At 39.1% G+C, this 17,013-nt stretch overlaps 1 protein-coding gene across 2 annotated transcripts in view; it reads right to left on the bottom strand.

The window, feature by feature from the left end:
- The window catches only part of gpm6bb (glycoprotein M6Bb), a 37,136-nt gene extending 20,295 nt beyond the window's left edge, over window positions 1–16,841 (bottom strand). For both annotated transcript variants that reach the window (XM_088415149.1, XM_088415150.1), the window contains exon 1: window positions 16,693–16,841. In XM_088415149.1, the coding sequence (XP_088271275.1) occupies window positions 16,693–16,696 (4 nt within the window). In that variant the 5' untranslated portion in view covers window positions 16,697–16,841. The remainder of the gene's footprint in view (window positions 1–16,692) is intronic.
- Between the last annotated feature and the right edge of the window lie 172 nt (window positions 16,842–17,013).

Below are 17,013 nucleotides of genomic sequence, written 5' to 3'. Positions count from 1 at the left end.
AAGCCAACTCGGAACAACTTTCACCAAAATACTTCTGGCCCTAACTTGATATCACTTGTTAAACGTGTGAAGTAAGCGAGCTGCTCCCAGACTCTTTCGAGACCAAAGTAGCACCATGAATATTAATGCAGATGGATTCCTGATGGATGGGGGTGAACGCAAGCGGGACCCCGACTTGAGCTGTCAAGAAGCTTTGAGTTTCCCACGTGAGGTGTTGGTGATGTCTTGCACGTCTGCTGTGATGTCCCATCTCATATTTGGGTAATACAACGAAGAACTTGAGGAGGAACAAGAAGAGGCGGCCATGTTTAGACAGCACAGACAAAGCAGCTTGTTAAAAATAACAGAGGGGCGAGGGCCGATGGTGAGGGATGACCGGGACGACGGGGGTGAAGAGGATCTTGGCAACCACGGGGAGAGCGGCCCCCGGGGGCATGTTAATGAGAGAAAGGCCTTTCAGCGGGGACTGGGGAAGAGTGGGGGCTGGATTGGGGTCTTCTCACGGATACCAGACTTTGGAGAAAAAGGGGGAGCCTCAGGGGTCAGGGAAGGGAACTTAGCAGGGATCCCACAACACAACAAATGGCCACACTAATCTGCAGACTTTTTTTTTTTTTTTCCAGTCGGCCTTGTTGAACAACGGGAGAGCTGACATCATGCTTGTAAAGACGAGAAGCTTCGTTTGAACTCTTTTTATCGTTGCATTAAGACGTTTATTGGAGCTTTATTTTGTAATTGCCTGAATGTAATTGTACCATCAAGTTCAAAAACTCACTAAAATGATGGGATTCAGAGTACTGAAAGCGGTAATAATCAGCAGCATCCACTGCAAATGTGGGAATAGCATTTTATCTGGGACTATATAAGGCAGGGGAGTCCAAACTTTATTGTTTGAGGACCATGTCTGGATAAATGGAAAGTTGAAAAGGCCGCTTTTTCAAATTTAATTTCTCAAAGCTGTTAATTAAATATATGAGCATTTGATGCAGCACTCGAAGCACTCTAAAAACAAATGAAGAACTGAGGAGTCAATTAAAAAATATATATATATATATATATATTTTTTACGCCATTATAAGCACCCAAAAAGTCAAATGTAATTTCCTCGGCTATTATTTATAACACATGGTGAATGTTAAAATGAATTTAACTTATGAATGCCTTCACAAATGTTCATAATCTACTCGAAACAAAGCCAAGCGTCTTAATGACGGCATCCAAGCAACAAAAAAATGCACTTGAATGGTTTGCTAACAACCAACAGCAAGACATGAAGTACATCTCCAGGCCAGCAGGGTGCAGTAGTCTTAACTTGTCATTATTAAGCAAGTTCAAGGAAAGAGTGACTGTACAAATGTCAAATGTGACCGCCACTGTTTACAGTCATGACAGAGAAGAAAAGTGAATAAAATATGGCAATAAAAAATAAAAAGAATGGAATGTAAACTTATTAACCTTAACTGGTGTGTGAATGTGTTTTTTTTTTTTTTTTTCCTGGAGGTTGCTTTACAAAACATTTTGTGGGTTATGAATGATCAGTCAAACAAAAACGGTTGACAACATAGGGACCTCTGGTGGTTAATGAAGGTTTAATGTTGTGGAACAAAACTGGAATAAAAATAGATTTTCAACCCAAACAATGTGGACTTTGAATTTGGTTTGTTATGGAAAAGTTTGAGAATTTAAATGTGAGAGTTGCACAGTCAGGACTTCATCTGAATGAGTATGAAGGTCTAAAAGAGAAGCAGAGAAGGCCTCATTGTGGCTTTCCCACAGCGAGATTGGCGACAGTGAATGCTCCTCAGTCACCCATAAAAGACGCGCACCCTCAGTTCTCAGGCAGCCGGTTCGATGCCATTCAGCATTCCGTGACAAAAGCATCACAAGCGAGAAGCATTGAGGGCGTGGCCCACCGGTAAAAACCATGTATTGAAATGACACAGTTCTAAACAGCACTCACTGTCTGCCTCCAATCGAACTCATTGATTGGTTAAACAAACAAAAAAAAAAAGCAAGGACAAAAAATCATTACAGTGATCCATTCATTTGTTTTACTGACCCACTTATCACAGACAAGTTCAATATGTGAAAAACAGGGGCGAAAACTGTGGGTTATCAATTAGTTTCAAATTATAATGAGCAACAAACCCATTTGTTAGAGGTGAGGGCTTCAGTATCTGTAGAAGTGAAATTTTATCTAAGCAGTAAGAAATAAGGGAACCGCAAATAGTTGATTTATATGAGGCTTGTGCCCTTTGGGGGCTTAGGGAAAAGAAATGCTTCCCCTTTCGCTTTGGTGCTATTAAAGGCTCTTTTGCAACGCATTTTACGCTCATATCGCATGACTATAAATCATCAGTGGACCCGTGTTGTTTCATAACATTCAGAAGCTCACAAAGCATCCGATTGAGGTTACTTGGCAGAGCCCTGCAATTTCATTTAATTGATAGCTGCATACAATAACCTGGATACATGACGGTTTTAGTTTGTTTTTAGTTTGTTTTGATCCACTTTTTTAATTTCGATGAGCTTACATTTGTTTAATGCTTCCTTTTAATTTAGATTTGATTAGTTTTGGCATTGTGTCACTGCGTCTACGGCAGTGCTTATCAATTTTTTTTTTTTTTTTGCAAAGCCCTCTTAGAAAAGAGAAAACCCGAGATTATTATCTCGATAAAAATTATGTAAGTATACCTAAAAACATATCTTTTTAACATTAACTATTACAAAGCGTTCACGTCACCGTTTGCATCACAAATAGCTGAAATCAATATATGAGGGTCAATATATATTTTGGGAAAAATAAAAACAAAAACAAAAAAAAGACAAAAGAGCTGAAGTAAAGCGCGAAGGGAAGAGGCATTTTGCAGGCTTAGCAAGGGCAGGAGATGTATTTTAAAACCTAAAAATATATATCAATACATGTATCTTTTTATCATAAAAGAATCAAGGGGAAAAAACCCTAGGGAGCTGAAATTTCCAGCAGATGATTAAAATATGTAAAATTTCAAAATGAAACGAGATTTTGTGTACACAAATAATAATTGTCCAAATTTTGGACCACATAAAACCATTGTAATTACAGTTTTGAGATGCATTTTATTAGGATTTATTTCGTGGATTTTCATGCGATGTTTACAAAATTCAATTGAGCGGCAGTCAAACTATGTCAGCAAAACGAAAATTCTTTGTTGACTTGTGTTTCACCTCAAGACAGAAGATGGTGGTAGAGACCAATTAATGGCTGTCTTAAAGTGTCATCGTCACTTCACAGGCTACAGATAGACCACACCGATTTTTTATGTTTTATGGGTAGGGTTAGGGTTAGGGTTAGTGATTAATAAATTTAACCTACATATGTAAGGATAGTTCTGATGCCACTGAACAATCTGAGCCATTGAAAGTAAAAAAAAAAAACATGGATAACTTTAATTACTACGCCTTTAAAAGCATTTACAAAATTAGGGAAAAAAATGCAATATGTATAGTTTGCAAATTGTGTGCACAGGTTAGTTGTGCATAGTGCAGGTTGACACGAATAGGCTCATATGCGTTTGGAGGGCCAAAGTAATCCAACAAAGGCATACCACCTTAAAAGAAACATTTTGCAAGTAATAGTTTGCTCCTCAAATTTCAACCCCTTCCTGCTGTTATAACGAGTTTTTGACCAAACAATGGCCAACAACAGTGCCTGACTCAGCTTCATTCTAATTGCATGTTTGTGTTACCGTCTTATTAGGTCTGGGAATGGGCTCCAGTTATTTTTTTTTCCTTTAGTAGTCCTTCCAAAAAAAAAAAAAAAAACTGAATATGTGGCTCATCCACAGGCGCTGTGGTTTTGGCTTAAGGTACGTGGCAGGAAAAGTGTGAGACAGATGCTTCGCATTACTATAGGCACGCTTGGAAAGATGTCGCAGCAAGTATAATGACAATTTAAATTATTGGCTTATTTAAAAGAAACCCTTTTTAATGTGAAAACACCAAATCATGCTTCTAAGCTACAGGGAGCTCATCTTACAAAAGCTGACCGAAAAATGTTACCGCGAAAAAATATACCTCCATTTTCCACTTAGGATAATGGAGGATAATAAGCTTGCTTCGTTTCCAAATCATATTGATTTTACATTAGAGAACAATGTGTGCCAAAGACACACACACACCCACACACACCACTGAAATGTGCCGTTAAAGAAAAAACAACATTATAAACACATATCTTTGTTTTTGGTCATTTTTTTTGTCATATATTTTCTGTTATAAACGCCCGAGAGGCCTTTTGTGACCTACAATATACGTTTGAGCGCTATATGCTAGCAATATATTTTTACATGGCCGATAGCGCTATTTTAAAAAGTAATAAAATAGTTTGAAAAGCAGCGTTGAAAATGTGGAAAAAAACAATAATTTGCCACATTACCTATTACTTATTTTCATATACTTTGATTCCAATTTAAATCTTTTTGGCTGCTGTGAAATGAAAGTTGAGATCTTAAGGAAGCTGATTTTATGGAGCTCCCAAAAGTCCTACTTTTGTCAATCACTCAAAATGAATCTGTTCGACGCCTGGTTTTGTGAAAGGCCATCACATTTATTGTATTTTATTTTTATTATTATTAGTTTACTCGTTGTTTTTAATTTATAGTGGTTCTATAATTTTTTAAACATGACATTTAACCCTTTACTGGGCTTTCTGACCAATTTCGGCCGCTAGTCTAAACAGGCAAAAAGGGCCTTTATTCGTCGAAAAATTTAGGAGGATGTTAGAATTCAAGCAATGGTTGTTATGGACGCTTTTGGACGTTTTGCCTTTTTGTTTGTCTGTTTTTACGTGCTACCCAACATGTCGCTAAGCGTTACCTGTCAGTAAATCCCATTCCGTTTGGTTAATCCCTTCCATGCACCAACCCCATTGCCATAGGCTATATATTTAGCTCAGAACAACAGCCAATCAGCTGGTTGAATGATAAGGTATTCATCCAGTCCTATAGTAGCTTAGTTAACCATAATCCACGATAATGGGAAAAGCTACAGACAAAAGCTACTTTAAAAACAACCAAAGATATTTTCCCCCTTGAAGAATGAACAAGTTGTTGACATAGCGGGCCTGTGTCTGTTATCCCTTACACGGTCGTGCACCATGAACCATCATTCACCCCTTCCTGATTATGACCACAAGCACGCGCAGCTCTTTGCCAAACGCTACAACACACACGCTGAGTGCACGTTCACCGATGACAGTTGAAACTGATGCGAGCCTCCTCTGGACCAGAGGTATCAGAATTGGATCCACTTCCAATGTCAGTAAGCGCATCCATGCCAAAACTGTTAACAAGAGTGGGAAAATAATAGAGGGGAGTGCGCTATTTGGTTCAAAAAATGACGTTCTTGCGCCATATTTTTGGGGTATAAGCGCGATGCCATTTTGACAAACTATAAACTAAATTGTCTTCCAAAAGTTTGAAAAAAAAAAGTATTGACCTATTTGGGTTTGTTTGTCAATTCTTGCCTTAATTGGCTACATCCTGGCCCAATGCCAAAGGTTGAGAAAGATGATGGGACCGTACTGTATCCTCAAAAGACCCAGCCGATTGATTTGTGTCCACTGTTGTGTCCATTTTGTCTCAGTTAGACAGCAAAGTGACTATCACCAGGCCAAAACCCATGAGACATCATTGGATAGTCCAGTGCTTTTCAAATAATGGGGCGGGCCATTATAATTATAAAAATAATTAACAGTTGTTGAAAGTTGATTTATATTGTGTTTATCTGTTGTTAATGTTAAAAAGGATACATGTGTAGGTATACCTAAAATATTTTCATCAATAATAATCGTATTTATATTCAGTGCATCAACAGGGAGGGGGGGGGGGGGGGGGGGGGGCACGATAAATGTTCTCTTTTCTAGGGGGGGCCTGGCTAAATATAGTTGAGAAACACTGGGCTAGTCCAAGATGTCCTTGGATGAGGACACTAGTACTTCAAAATTAACATTCGTTATTAAATGCCCTACATAATGTATTTTATTTTGAAATGTCCATTTATTTTAATAAAAAAAACATAGATGGTTGTTGCCATGGGAAACCAGGCGACATCAGTCACTGTATGAGAATTTCCTCAGCTCGAACATTCTCACAGCCCAGCTGCTCAGCTTGACACACACACACACACACACACACTTGCACATATACACACACACACACACACACAATAGAGATCATGGAGACAGCAGTGGGTGTGGTCTGTCGAGGGGTGTTTCCCCTCCCTCCTGGGATCTCTTTCCTCCATTGTCCTCAAGCTCACGCCGTCAACCTCTCACCCCTGACCCAACACTTGGCCCGGTCTCAAATCCTCCTGGACACCCCGCCTGACCCCGCTCCCCAAAACTTATCACAAGTGTCTCATTCTGCTTCTGGATCCATGAAAGACAAAAACATAAAATGTACACTCCCATCCATACTGAGACGATAGCAAAAAGGATGCTAACAAGTGGCCCATGGACGCTTGTGGCTGCGTACACTTTACTGACCTCCTGTGAGAGTGGGTCAATCCATGTACTTATCGCTTGAAGCGCTGACAGGCAGCCAGCCGTTCAAAGGCATCCCGTGTGCAAAGTGAAAGCCATTTGGGACTTCATCCGCGAGTGTAATGCACACTTTTAGCTCTCACTCTGAGCACAATCCATCAAAGTGCAGGAGCAATATAAACATTGACAACTGTACTTGCAATCACATTAATAACTATAATAGCGTTAATAATGTTAATAATTATATACTTGTATCATAAAATCCACTATGTAAAACTGACTAAACTAACTATTATTACAGTCAGGTAATTCATCAGTCATTGATTAACTTTAAATGATCAAAATCCTCAAATTTCAGCCAACTAATTATATTGTGATTTCTGTCGTTCATCTGATTTTTTTTTATGCAAAATGAAAAAAAAATGATAAAAAATGGTAAATATTCACTAAATGTGAAAAAAGAGATTTACAGCACATTTTAATCCAAAATGAAAATTGTGCAATCAATAGAATAATGAATTACAAAATAATAAATATTGACAGCCCTACTTATTATTAGGTAAGGCTGGTTACGCTTAAAAATACTTATTTAATAAGGAAAATGGGGAACTGGCAGTAAAATTGACAATAATGGCCTGACAAGAACTGAAAAGAAACAGGAAACTAAATACACTCAAAACTGACGCGACATCAAGCAACACCTGGGCAAGACACAATTGGAACAGGGAGCTGATTGGCCAACACACAGGAAGCATGTTAAACACAAACAGGTGGACGCAATCACACTAAAAAGACAAGGGAAACAGACAGATGAATTAACATCACCCCAACAACCCAGAATGTGATAGGAAACAAAAAATGCCAACCACCTCCCAAAACATACTAACACAAAAATGCTAATTAAAAAATGAACAGAATTGATCATTTCTAATTGTGTTTTCTTTTGCTTGGTATTAGGACGAGTAAAAATAACGATAACATGTTCAGGGGGGGCTTTTTTCACAATCTTTGTGATATTTCATCTTAACGGGTCAAGGTTGAGCTGAAATTTGACAGCAAGTGGCAAAATGGCTGCCTCCTGAGATGGCTGAAGACAGATGGATGTTTCATGTTCCACAAACGCAACACTAATCAGATTGCTCCGTTTAGACTAGTGGGGGGGGGCACTGTCAAGAAGAATTTACCCGTTAAGAAAAGTCGTAAAAAGTATCTCCACAACTTTCCAGATGCTACAGAAGTCTTTTCCCTTACAGTGGGGGTCAAAAGCATAAAATGAGTGAGGAGACATTGATGTGATATTCACACATCACTCTTTGGGGCTGTGTGTGGTTTTGGGGGTTACACATCTGAAATTTTCTGCTGTTTGCTCCCATTCCTCATTTTTTTTTATCTAAAACAGATGGGATCACTGCCAATTTTTTTTTTTTTTGCATAACTCTGTGTCGCATTTAAATCTACAGCTCCTACAGATGAGCATCATTCACTTGCACTCTTTCCTAATGCACCCCCCCCCCGTTGTTGCCTTGCAGCCAGCATCTGTCCCTGCACAAAAGCTCAACTTTTGCAGAGTTTCGACAGCTTGGCAGAGACGCTTCCTGTGGGCCTATCTCGCCTTCCTCCCGAGGATTACGAGCAGACAATGAGAGCTCTCGCATGGAAACAAGTGAGAGAGAAAGCAGGTGTGCGCAATGGCCTTTAACTTGGCAGCCTTGGGAGCACAACATCAGGATGAGTCATCAAACTTTGGCGCCACGCTCCGCCCACATGCAAGGACCAAAATGCACATCCTCTATAAATCAAAAATGTAAGGCTTGAAGAGCAGACAAAATCTTTCTGAGCAAGTGAAACTGGACGGGGGGGGGGGGGGGGGGGGGGGGGGGGTGAAGTCATTAAATTGGAATCAAAATTCTAATTTATTTCGAGGTTGGATATAATTTAAAGCACTTTTTAAATTTTATTTTGAAATGTGAAAAAAATCCTACGGTATAACGTCAAATCTATGTCAATTTGGTAATTGGTTCTTCAGGCTATCAAAAAGAATGTTCCATTCTCAAAAAATGTAAAATAATTTTTGAAGGACCCTCCTTTTTTAGACATCGGTTCTTGGGACTTTTTCATGGATAAACTCATGATAGACGAGTCTACCAAATTTTATGCTCTTTAGGGAAACTTGACTGGATGATTGAATTGTCTGAGATTAACAAGAGCATTTTTGACCCTTGTGATATTATGTTACAAATTATGTAATTTCTTTGATTATTTTATCACTAGGGAGCTGAAATTTCCAGATGATGATTCAAACTTGTAAAATTTCCAAATGCAACCATTCTGACTTTTCTATGTGATTGCAGCTGGACGTATGAGATTTTGTGTACAAAAATAATCATTGTCCAATTTTTGGACCATATAAAGCCATTATAATTAAAATTTTTGAGATGCATTTTAATAGGATTCATGACATCAGTTTTCATGTGATTTTGCAACACTCCGTTGAGCAGCGGTCAAACTATGTCAGCAAACAGAAAATTCTTTGTTGACTTGTGTTTCACCTCAAGACAGTAGGTGGCGGTAGAGACCACTTAATGGCTATGTCTTAAAGTGTCATCGTCACGTCACAGGTTACAAAGACAGACCAAACCATTTTCTTTTTTTTTTTGTGTGTGTGTTAAAAAATTTAACCTACATATGTACAGATCCAGGTTTCTCTTCACCAGAAAGTCTACCATTTTTGGTTCTGATTACTCATGATAGACAATACCAAATTTTGGACCGAACGGAAACTGGATTAGAAGATTGAATTGTCAGAACAGTGGATAGTGATTTTGGAGACTTAATCATCAAAGTCAACCAAATTTTGCATGCTTAAGAGGAACCGGAATGCAGGATCTCGTTTTTAAAGAAATTACTCTAAAAATGCCTTTTTGAACTAAATTGTCAGACTTCCCGTCTTTTTCTCGACATTGGTTCTTCGGACTTTTTGATGAGTCTACTCATGATAGACAAACCTAACAAATTTTGTGTCGTAAGTGAAACATGATTATGTTGATGCAAAACTAGCTCTAAAATGGCCTGTGTGTGTTTAGACTTTATTTTTAAGTTTCAAAAGGCAACATCATTGCAACATCTAGATGCAGCGGGCTTTCATTTTACAACGCCAGCCGGGCTTTCCGACAAAGCGCCCAGCACTTCTCGGTGCGCCCGTAGGGCACCCCCAACATGCTTTTGTCTTCCGGTTGTTTAGCAGCGGCGCAGAAAGCGGCCGGCACAAAGGCTGATCTGTGACGGCTTGAATACACTCGAGCGGGCACCGGGCCAACGGCTCGATCCTTGCAGGGTCCCACAGTGGAGGAGCGCGCTAATGAATTCCGCTCTCTCTCTCTCTCGCACACAAACGCAAATGAACTTGCGGGGGGAAATTAGCTGGAAGGGATTCTCCCTTCTGCACGGTTCATTTCTACAGGTGGTGCTGAAAGGGAGAATCACATGCAGCTGTTGGGTCACTTGAAGCATGCGGGCTTGACAAGAAGAGCTGAATCAACATTTTTGATTGACAAGGTCCAAAAAGATTGATTTCCTTCTGCAGTATTTTAGTCAAGGGATGGCACACTACTGGTAGTGTGATAACTCCACAAATATAAGATGCACCCATGTATGATATGCATCCTTCATTTTGGGCTCACATTCTGGTCTTTTCTATGTTACCGTGTATATGACACACCAACACCTTGGCAACAATGTAAAAACTATAGCAGAACAAAATAAATCTCATCTTTTGTAAACTTTTTATATATTCTCTTCAAATCTGTAAGTTATATATTTGTTGCGCGTTAAGTGCGTTTCAGATTTCTCTCATTGTGAGTGATCAGTGAACGCCTCGCCAGTGTAACTGAATGCGCTTGAGGCGGTTGTTTTTTATTTTTGTCGCAACGCTGCGAGGGTTAATTTTAACATAAATACCGGAAGGTGTGCAGCATCAGTGTTCCACCACGTTTATGATTGTGTGTATATGCCAAAAAGACGCGATTATCAAACAAGTCAAATGTAATACCTTTCGATTTTCTCTAACCGGCGCACAAGGATGGACTCGGATGTCGGTTCAGTCTGCTTGCTTCTTTGATTGAAAATAATACTGTAACAACCTCAGCTGACATGAGTTAGCTGCAACAGGCACCTGCTGTTATGGCAATTATTGTAAATAAGAATATGACCGGTATAAGAATGCACATCAATCTTCCTCGAATTTCCTCATATTTTGAGCTTCATTTTTTGGACAAAAAGCGTTTCTTCTATTTGGGGAATTGTGGTAAGTGGTCGACCCATGTTGAACTTTGACATGTTGCCACCATCTGGGTGAAATTTCAACTTCTTGCAATGCTTTCCCTTTGATGTGAATTGCCTTTGATGTAAAGATCCACGTAGGTGCTATAGGCCAGAGGAAGTGTTAAAGTGAATTCAGTTAAGTTCGAATGCCCGATGAATGAACGCCGATCGGCTGCATGCTTCCATTGTGTCCCCGTGGGCCTTCCAGAACAATCATCTGACTGTGAACAAAAACACCGATGCAGACTTCTACGTCACTGGCAAACAGCAGATGTGCAAACTGCCAACATATTGTGGAAGCGTCGAAAAAAGCTAATTAAAAACCTTATTATGCATGCGCGCGTGGCAGGAGGATTAAGTCTTTTGTGCAGGATAAAAGGTTAGATTGTGCTTTTACACAGCTGCATGTCAGGGTTTTATTAAATGCAATAACTAGATTTATTTTATTATGCAAATTCAAATATAAACATGTGGTTAATATGAATGTTTGTCAGGTATGAAGAAATATGAAAACAGTGCATTTAATCACGGCTATTGGAATTTTACCTTAGGTGTAGGGTGGCCAAAAAGCTGGTTATAGAGCAAAGATGTTCAAACTATGGTCCAGGGGCCATTTGCGGGCCGCAAATCGCCATTATAGTGGCCTGCCGCATATGATAAAAATAACGTTTTGACATGCTACTTTAAAAAGTTTGATTGTCCTTTAACAGAAAGTCTTCACTTAGCAGCTTTTTAAAATAACTACAATTTATAGACCAGTTTCTTCTTAGATTGATTTATTTTCACCATGTTTAACTCATTCAATGCCAGAGACATGTTTTCAGGGTTTTTTTTACGATTCCGAACAAAACATACGAGATGTTTAAGTATTAAATCGATACTTAAGTACATTAAGGACATTAATTTCTAGATACTTAAGTATTGAATCGATACTTATGTATCTGGGATTGAATGTCTAGACACTTGAAAAACGTGAAACTATGTCCCTGGCGTTGAATGAGTTAATAAGTTACAATTTAAAAAACAAACACACACTAAAAGTGTCCCTTAAGTCTTTCGGTTTTCTGTATGCGGTCCTCAGAGGAAAAAGTTTGGACAGCCCTACCACAGAGTGGCAAGGGATGGCCCTGGCCAATTGCCTGTTGGTCATGTGACGTTAACAAGCTGAGCTGTGATTGGTCGCTAAAGAAGACTTTAAAATTATTACTGCGAAAATAGACTAAAAAAGTTGACTGTGTATTTCAGGTAAAAAGTGTCACGTGACTTGTTTTGAATGTATTAGGTGCTAAAAAAAAAAAGATGAGGATAGTGTCACTGGCCCAATACTTATGGGCCTGATTATATTGAACTGGCACTTGGATCACGTGGAAACCACACACAGTGAACAGGCTTCCACGTTGGGGTCAAGGCCATTGCACATGCTTGAGCACAGGCATCCCCAGTCAGGACCTTCTACTCCAATCACTTGGCGAGTCACAATAGTCAATGGGCTTGCTTTGTCTTGAACAGGTCAGAACTTTCCACAACATTAACATGCAGGCAGAACCAAGGTTGCTGCAGGGAAGAACAAAAAGCAAAACCGCAAAAGTCCAAACAGTTCAAAAACGTCATCATGTGCCAAACGTCAGCAACTCTTGTGGCTTTGGATTTTAATGAGGAATATTGCCTTTACTTTTTCTTTAGCTTTTTGTCTCTTTGGGGTGCCTGTTTTTTTTTTTTTTTTGCTGTCTTTGATTGGGTTGTATACAATACAGCTTTTGATATTTATCCTGTTCCGTCTCCCAAAACTCTTCATATATATCTAGTTATTATTTTTATTTTTAATGTATTATTACTTGTCACATAGCGTGCACGTCACCCTTTATTTTGTCTAGCATATAAATTTTTATAATCTCTGAGACATGACTGACAAAATAATAGAAATTAACTACTTGCCGGAAGTTGCTTCTGAATCCTACCACACCACATCGTGAAATTTATTATTATAATATTATTATTATTGGTTGCTACATCCTCATATGTACTGTATATGTACATATATTAGTGCTGGAATGATTAATCAATTAATCATTCATCAACAACCCATTGATAATCAAAATAATCAATAATCAACTGAATTGATTGGATACGTTTTTAATTAAAAATTCGCAACATGCTCGGAATGTCATCTTTTGTGTTCTTTCAGCAACTGTGAATGTAATCTAATTTCAATTGTCCTCCGTGAACGTGGACGAAATGAAACATTTGCCTTTTAATTTGGAAAACAATAACCAACACTTTCCTCATTTTCTGAGATAATCGAAAACAACTCATATCAAGTTAATTTGAATAGTCATATTTTTTGATAATGGAAATAAAAGGTTTTTTAATTAAGATCCATGTATCAAATGTATTAAATTTATCAAATTAATTGGTCAGCAAAAAAAACATTTAGTGCAGACCTAATATAGATAGATAGATAGATAGATAGATAGATAGATAGATAGATAGATAGATAGATAGATAGATAGATAGATAGATAGATAGATAGATAGATAGATAGATAGATAGATAGATAGATAGATAGATAGATAGATAGATAGATAGATAGATAGATAGATAGATAGATAGATAGATAGATAGATAGATAGATAGATAGACTGATTAGGGTACAACACTTCAAATATTATTTTTAATTGGGATTTTTTTTGATGAGAATAATGGAAACCATCCAGCATCATAGAACTGATTGTGTTCCATTTTGTAGGTTCTACTGATGATACAAAAAAAAAAAGCCTCTGTCTCAGTATGAAAAGTGAAGTCGGTCAACTGCATTTTGGTCCCCAAATGGAATTGAGCCCAGAAATGATGCAAGTGTGGTGACAGCCAGCTCATTACTGAGGATGATTTCTGCAATTAATGACAACAAACTGAAGACGTAATGTTGTTTAGGGCTGATTGATGGAGACATACAGTAGAGTCATCACAAGTTAGAGCCTTGGAGGCATTATTTGACTGCCAAAATGGTGCTAAAACGCATGCCAGGAGAAAATTAAAGGACACAAACAATCTTTCATAATCATATTTATGCCAAGACAATTTCGAGGCTTCGTGCATGATGGAGCTGAGATTCGAATCCCAAATCTCACTCCACTGTTTTGCCCTTGTTGATGTTAACCATGCAAAAAAAAAAAAATCTCTGCTCCAACTCAGGATGCTGGGTCAAGGAGCGCAGGATCCACCACGGTGTGTTAGCACACAAGTGTGTGCTGATGTGACACTATCCAGACATACTCAGAGAGATTGGATAGGAATGTAGAAATCGGAGACAGTAGACTCCTCTTGGACGACACAAAATCATCAGTAACCTTGCGTGCGTGCGTGTTATCTCAAAGACAACACCAGAACATCTGACACCATGTTCACGCCTCCGCACTGTCAAAGCTGAAGGCAGCTGGAAAACATATTTCATCACCCAGGCATTACCCAATGTCAACCCAGAGGCGCTCGCTTCATATCTTAATTTCTTGTCCTTAAAATTTGGACAGTCTTCAACGAAAGCACGTCCACAACAAAGAAATAGTTTCCGTTAAGGAGGACAAATGTGAATTTTACGACTGGAATCTGGGTGCGAGTGCTGTGTTTGATTTGTTCGGTCTTGGATTTAACAATAACGGAATCTCTCACAAAGTAGAGGACAATGGCCGATGTGTAAGTGTATGCATTATTGTGTGTAACCCCTGGTTGTCCGGGGATTTATTATCACCCAATTTAGGCTGACTTTGAAAGGGTCATAACATCGTCAAATATGAATACAGATATCTTTACTTTCAACTTCTCAAAATGTTCACTGGCATCAACCCTATACACTTTGCAAAAAAATAATTGCACCGCTTTAACCCAATCTCAAAACAAGGAACTCACCCAATCAAATCAAAATCCACAGTGACCCAGCGAGAGCGGGATAGGAAACCAACCAAGAACCATGAGGGATCATGCACCCCCCCCCCCACCACCACCACCACCACCAAAAAAAACCCACTCAAATGGCCTAATTTGCATGTTTTGTGGATGTGGGAGGAAGTTGGAAGTACAAAAGTGACAAAATGATGGGAACATGTGACCACACAAGGAAATGCCCCGAAGGCTTGTGGGTGCAAACTTGGTTGGATAAAAGCGAATAACGACGTCCTCAACCCTCCCAAAAAAAACAAGTCTTGCATTTATCGTTGAGGGCCACGATGTTCCCTCCTCTGTGTTAACCACAAAAAAGATGGCGGTCATGAAGAGAGAGGCGGAGGCTGCGCGGGGATTCCGTTCAAAGCCCGTGTTGCTGTGAGACTCTCCGAGATTCAGCAAACTTGGGTGTTCATGAACGGAGGCGCCGCACAAAGGAGAGCTTCCAAATTAGGAGCACAAAGACGCCTCTGTGGGAAACTCCCGGCGAATTAATGAGCACTGATACATATTCTCACAAACGCCTCATAAGCAGGGAAGGGGGGGGGGGGGGGGGCGTGTCACGAGATTACATGCTTGTGGCCATTTTGTGGTAAATCAGCCTGGAACCCAGACAGTTCTTTGTTGTTCTTGTTGTTGTTTACATCAAAATGTTTTATAAGAAAGAAAAAATACTCAATAATATCGACCACCTGGGGGCAGCAAAACAGACACAAAGAATACACCTAGTCAATGCTATAAAGTACACTGTGATAAAAATGAATCAATCTTCACAGATGATCAGGAATATATGCCAGTAGCTATTGTAATATCTGTCTACATGTGTTGCTTCACCGTTTGTGTTTAAATTTTAGCACCAAACACCATTGCTCATCTTGAGCGCAACAATGGCATTTTCTGCAGACTTTCAGGCAAAATTATGTGGTTGTTTTAAAAGTACAAAATGCAATTATTTTGCTTTTTTTGGCGGGAAGGGTACTTGAGTTGAGGACCATTTGAAGATTTGGAATTAAAAAAAAAATTAAAAAAAACAATTCCACCTAGGACGATTTTAAGATTACATTATAATGTGATCTTTTGTGTCGCATATTTATGATCATTTTTGGTTTGTTTTTTGTATGAATTTGCCATTACATTGGAATTCTGAATTCTTTAGATCACTTTAGGTGGATTAAACATTTTTAAGTATCGTGGAAGTATTGCAACAATGACAGTTAACTTTATTAACACTCGAAAGGGATTTTTGCAAACATTGCAAAAAGATTGAGTGTAGTGCGTAAATCCAATATACAGTATTATGGCGGGATTGTCACGTTATAAAGGTAGTAATCACAGTGAGTGTTATCCTAGGATTTCCCACTTACATTAAGCATTTTTATTGTAAAAAAAAAAATGCTCCCAGTAAACTACACACAAATATTCAGTGTACTGTTTTTGTGTGGGTGGGTTAATAATATTAAAAACATGTGACAGTGTTACATCAGTCCATGCAGGCAATAATTCACTGCGGTTGTTTGATTTACTTTGAGCCACTTGAGACGAAACGACGCATCATCAAGACAATCAAGAAGTGACTGATTCAATCTCATCGCTGATCAATCACGCATCAGCAAGGGCGTTCGGTGTGAAATGGTAAACATTGAGAAAGACAAGCGAGTACTAGAAGAGAGTTGAGTGCACACACAGGCACAATCCTGCAACACTTAATCTCTCTAATCGCTTTCCTTGACTCAATCCCACTCTGGACACGATGCATGCATATTCCAAAACACATTTCCAAAGCCACTTCATTTGTGACAGTAGTATCGAAGTTAGAACTGACTATTTCGCACGAGAAAAAGTTTGCACAGTCAAACGTGCAGCCAGCTAGTTTTCCCCAGCTGATTTAAAAAAAAATCATGAATGTAACTCACCCATGTTGAAAAGTCTTCCCTGTGAGTCCGAGGGCGTTAACAGTCAGATGCGATTCGTCGAGTTGTTTTGGGGTGCACCGCTGCTACTCGCGAGTCCACAGATGCGCACTAAACTGGACGCCCGCTAACACTTTGGAGGCAGCCCCGGTGACGCCATCACACAGAGTGGGCGTGGTTTAGGATCAGGGCAGAGAGAAGATGGAAGAGAGTAGTCATCATGGGCGTTTTTTTTTTTTTTTCATTTGGGGACGAAGAAAGCCCCGTCGCGTGTACTGCAATGGGGGAAAAAAAAAAAACATTTTTGAAGACTGTCAGTATTGC

The sequence above is a fragment of the Hippichthys cyanospilos genome, chromosome 5 (genome assembly GCF_059441005.1).
Source record: "Hippichthys cyanospilos isolate Australia breed blue-spotted pipefish chromosome 5, RoL_Hcya_1.0, whole genome shotgun sequence".
Lineage (NCBI taxonomy): Eukaryota > Metazoa > Chordata > Actinopteri > Syngnathiformes > Syngnathidae > Hippichthys > Hippichthys cyanospilos.
Note: the sequence above shows the minus strand (reverse complement) of the source record. Positions and strands in the feature narration are given on the sequence as shown.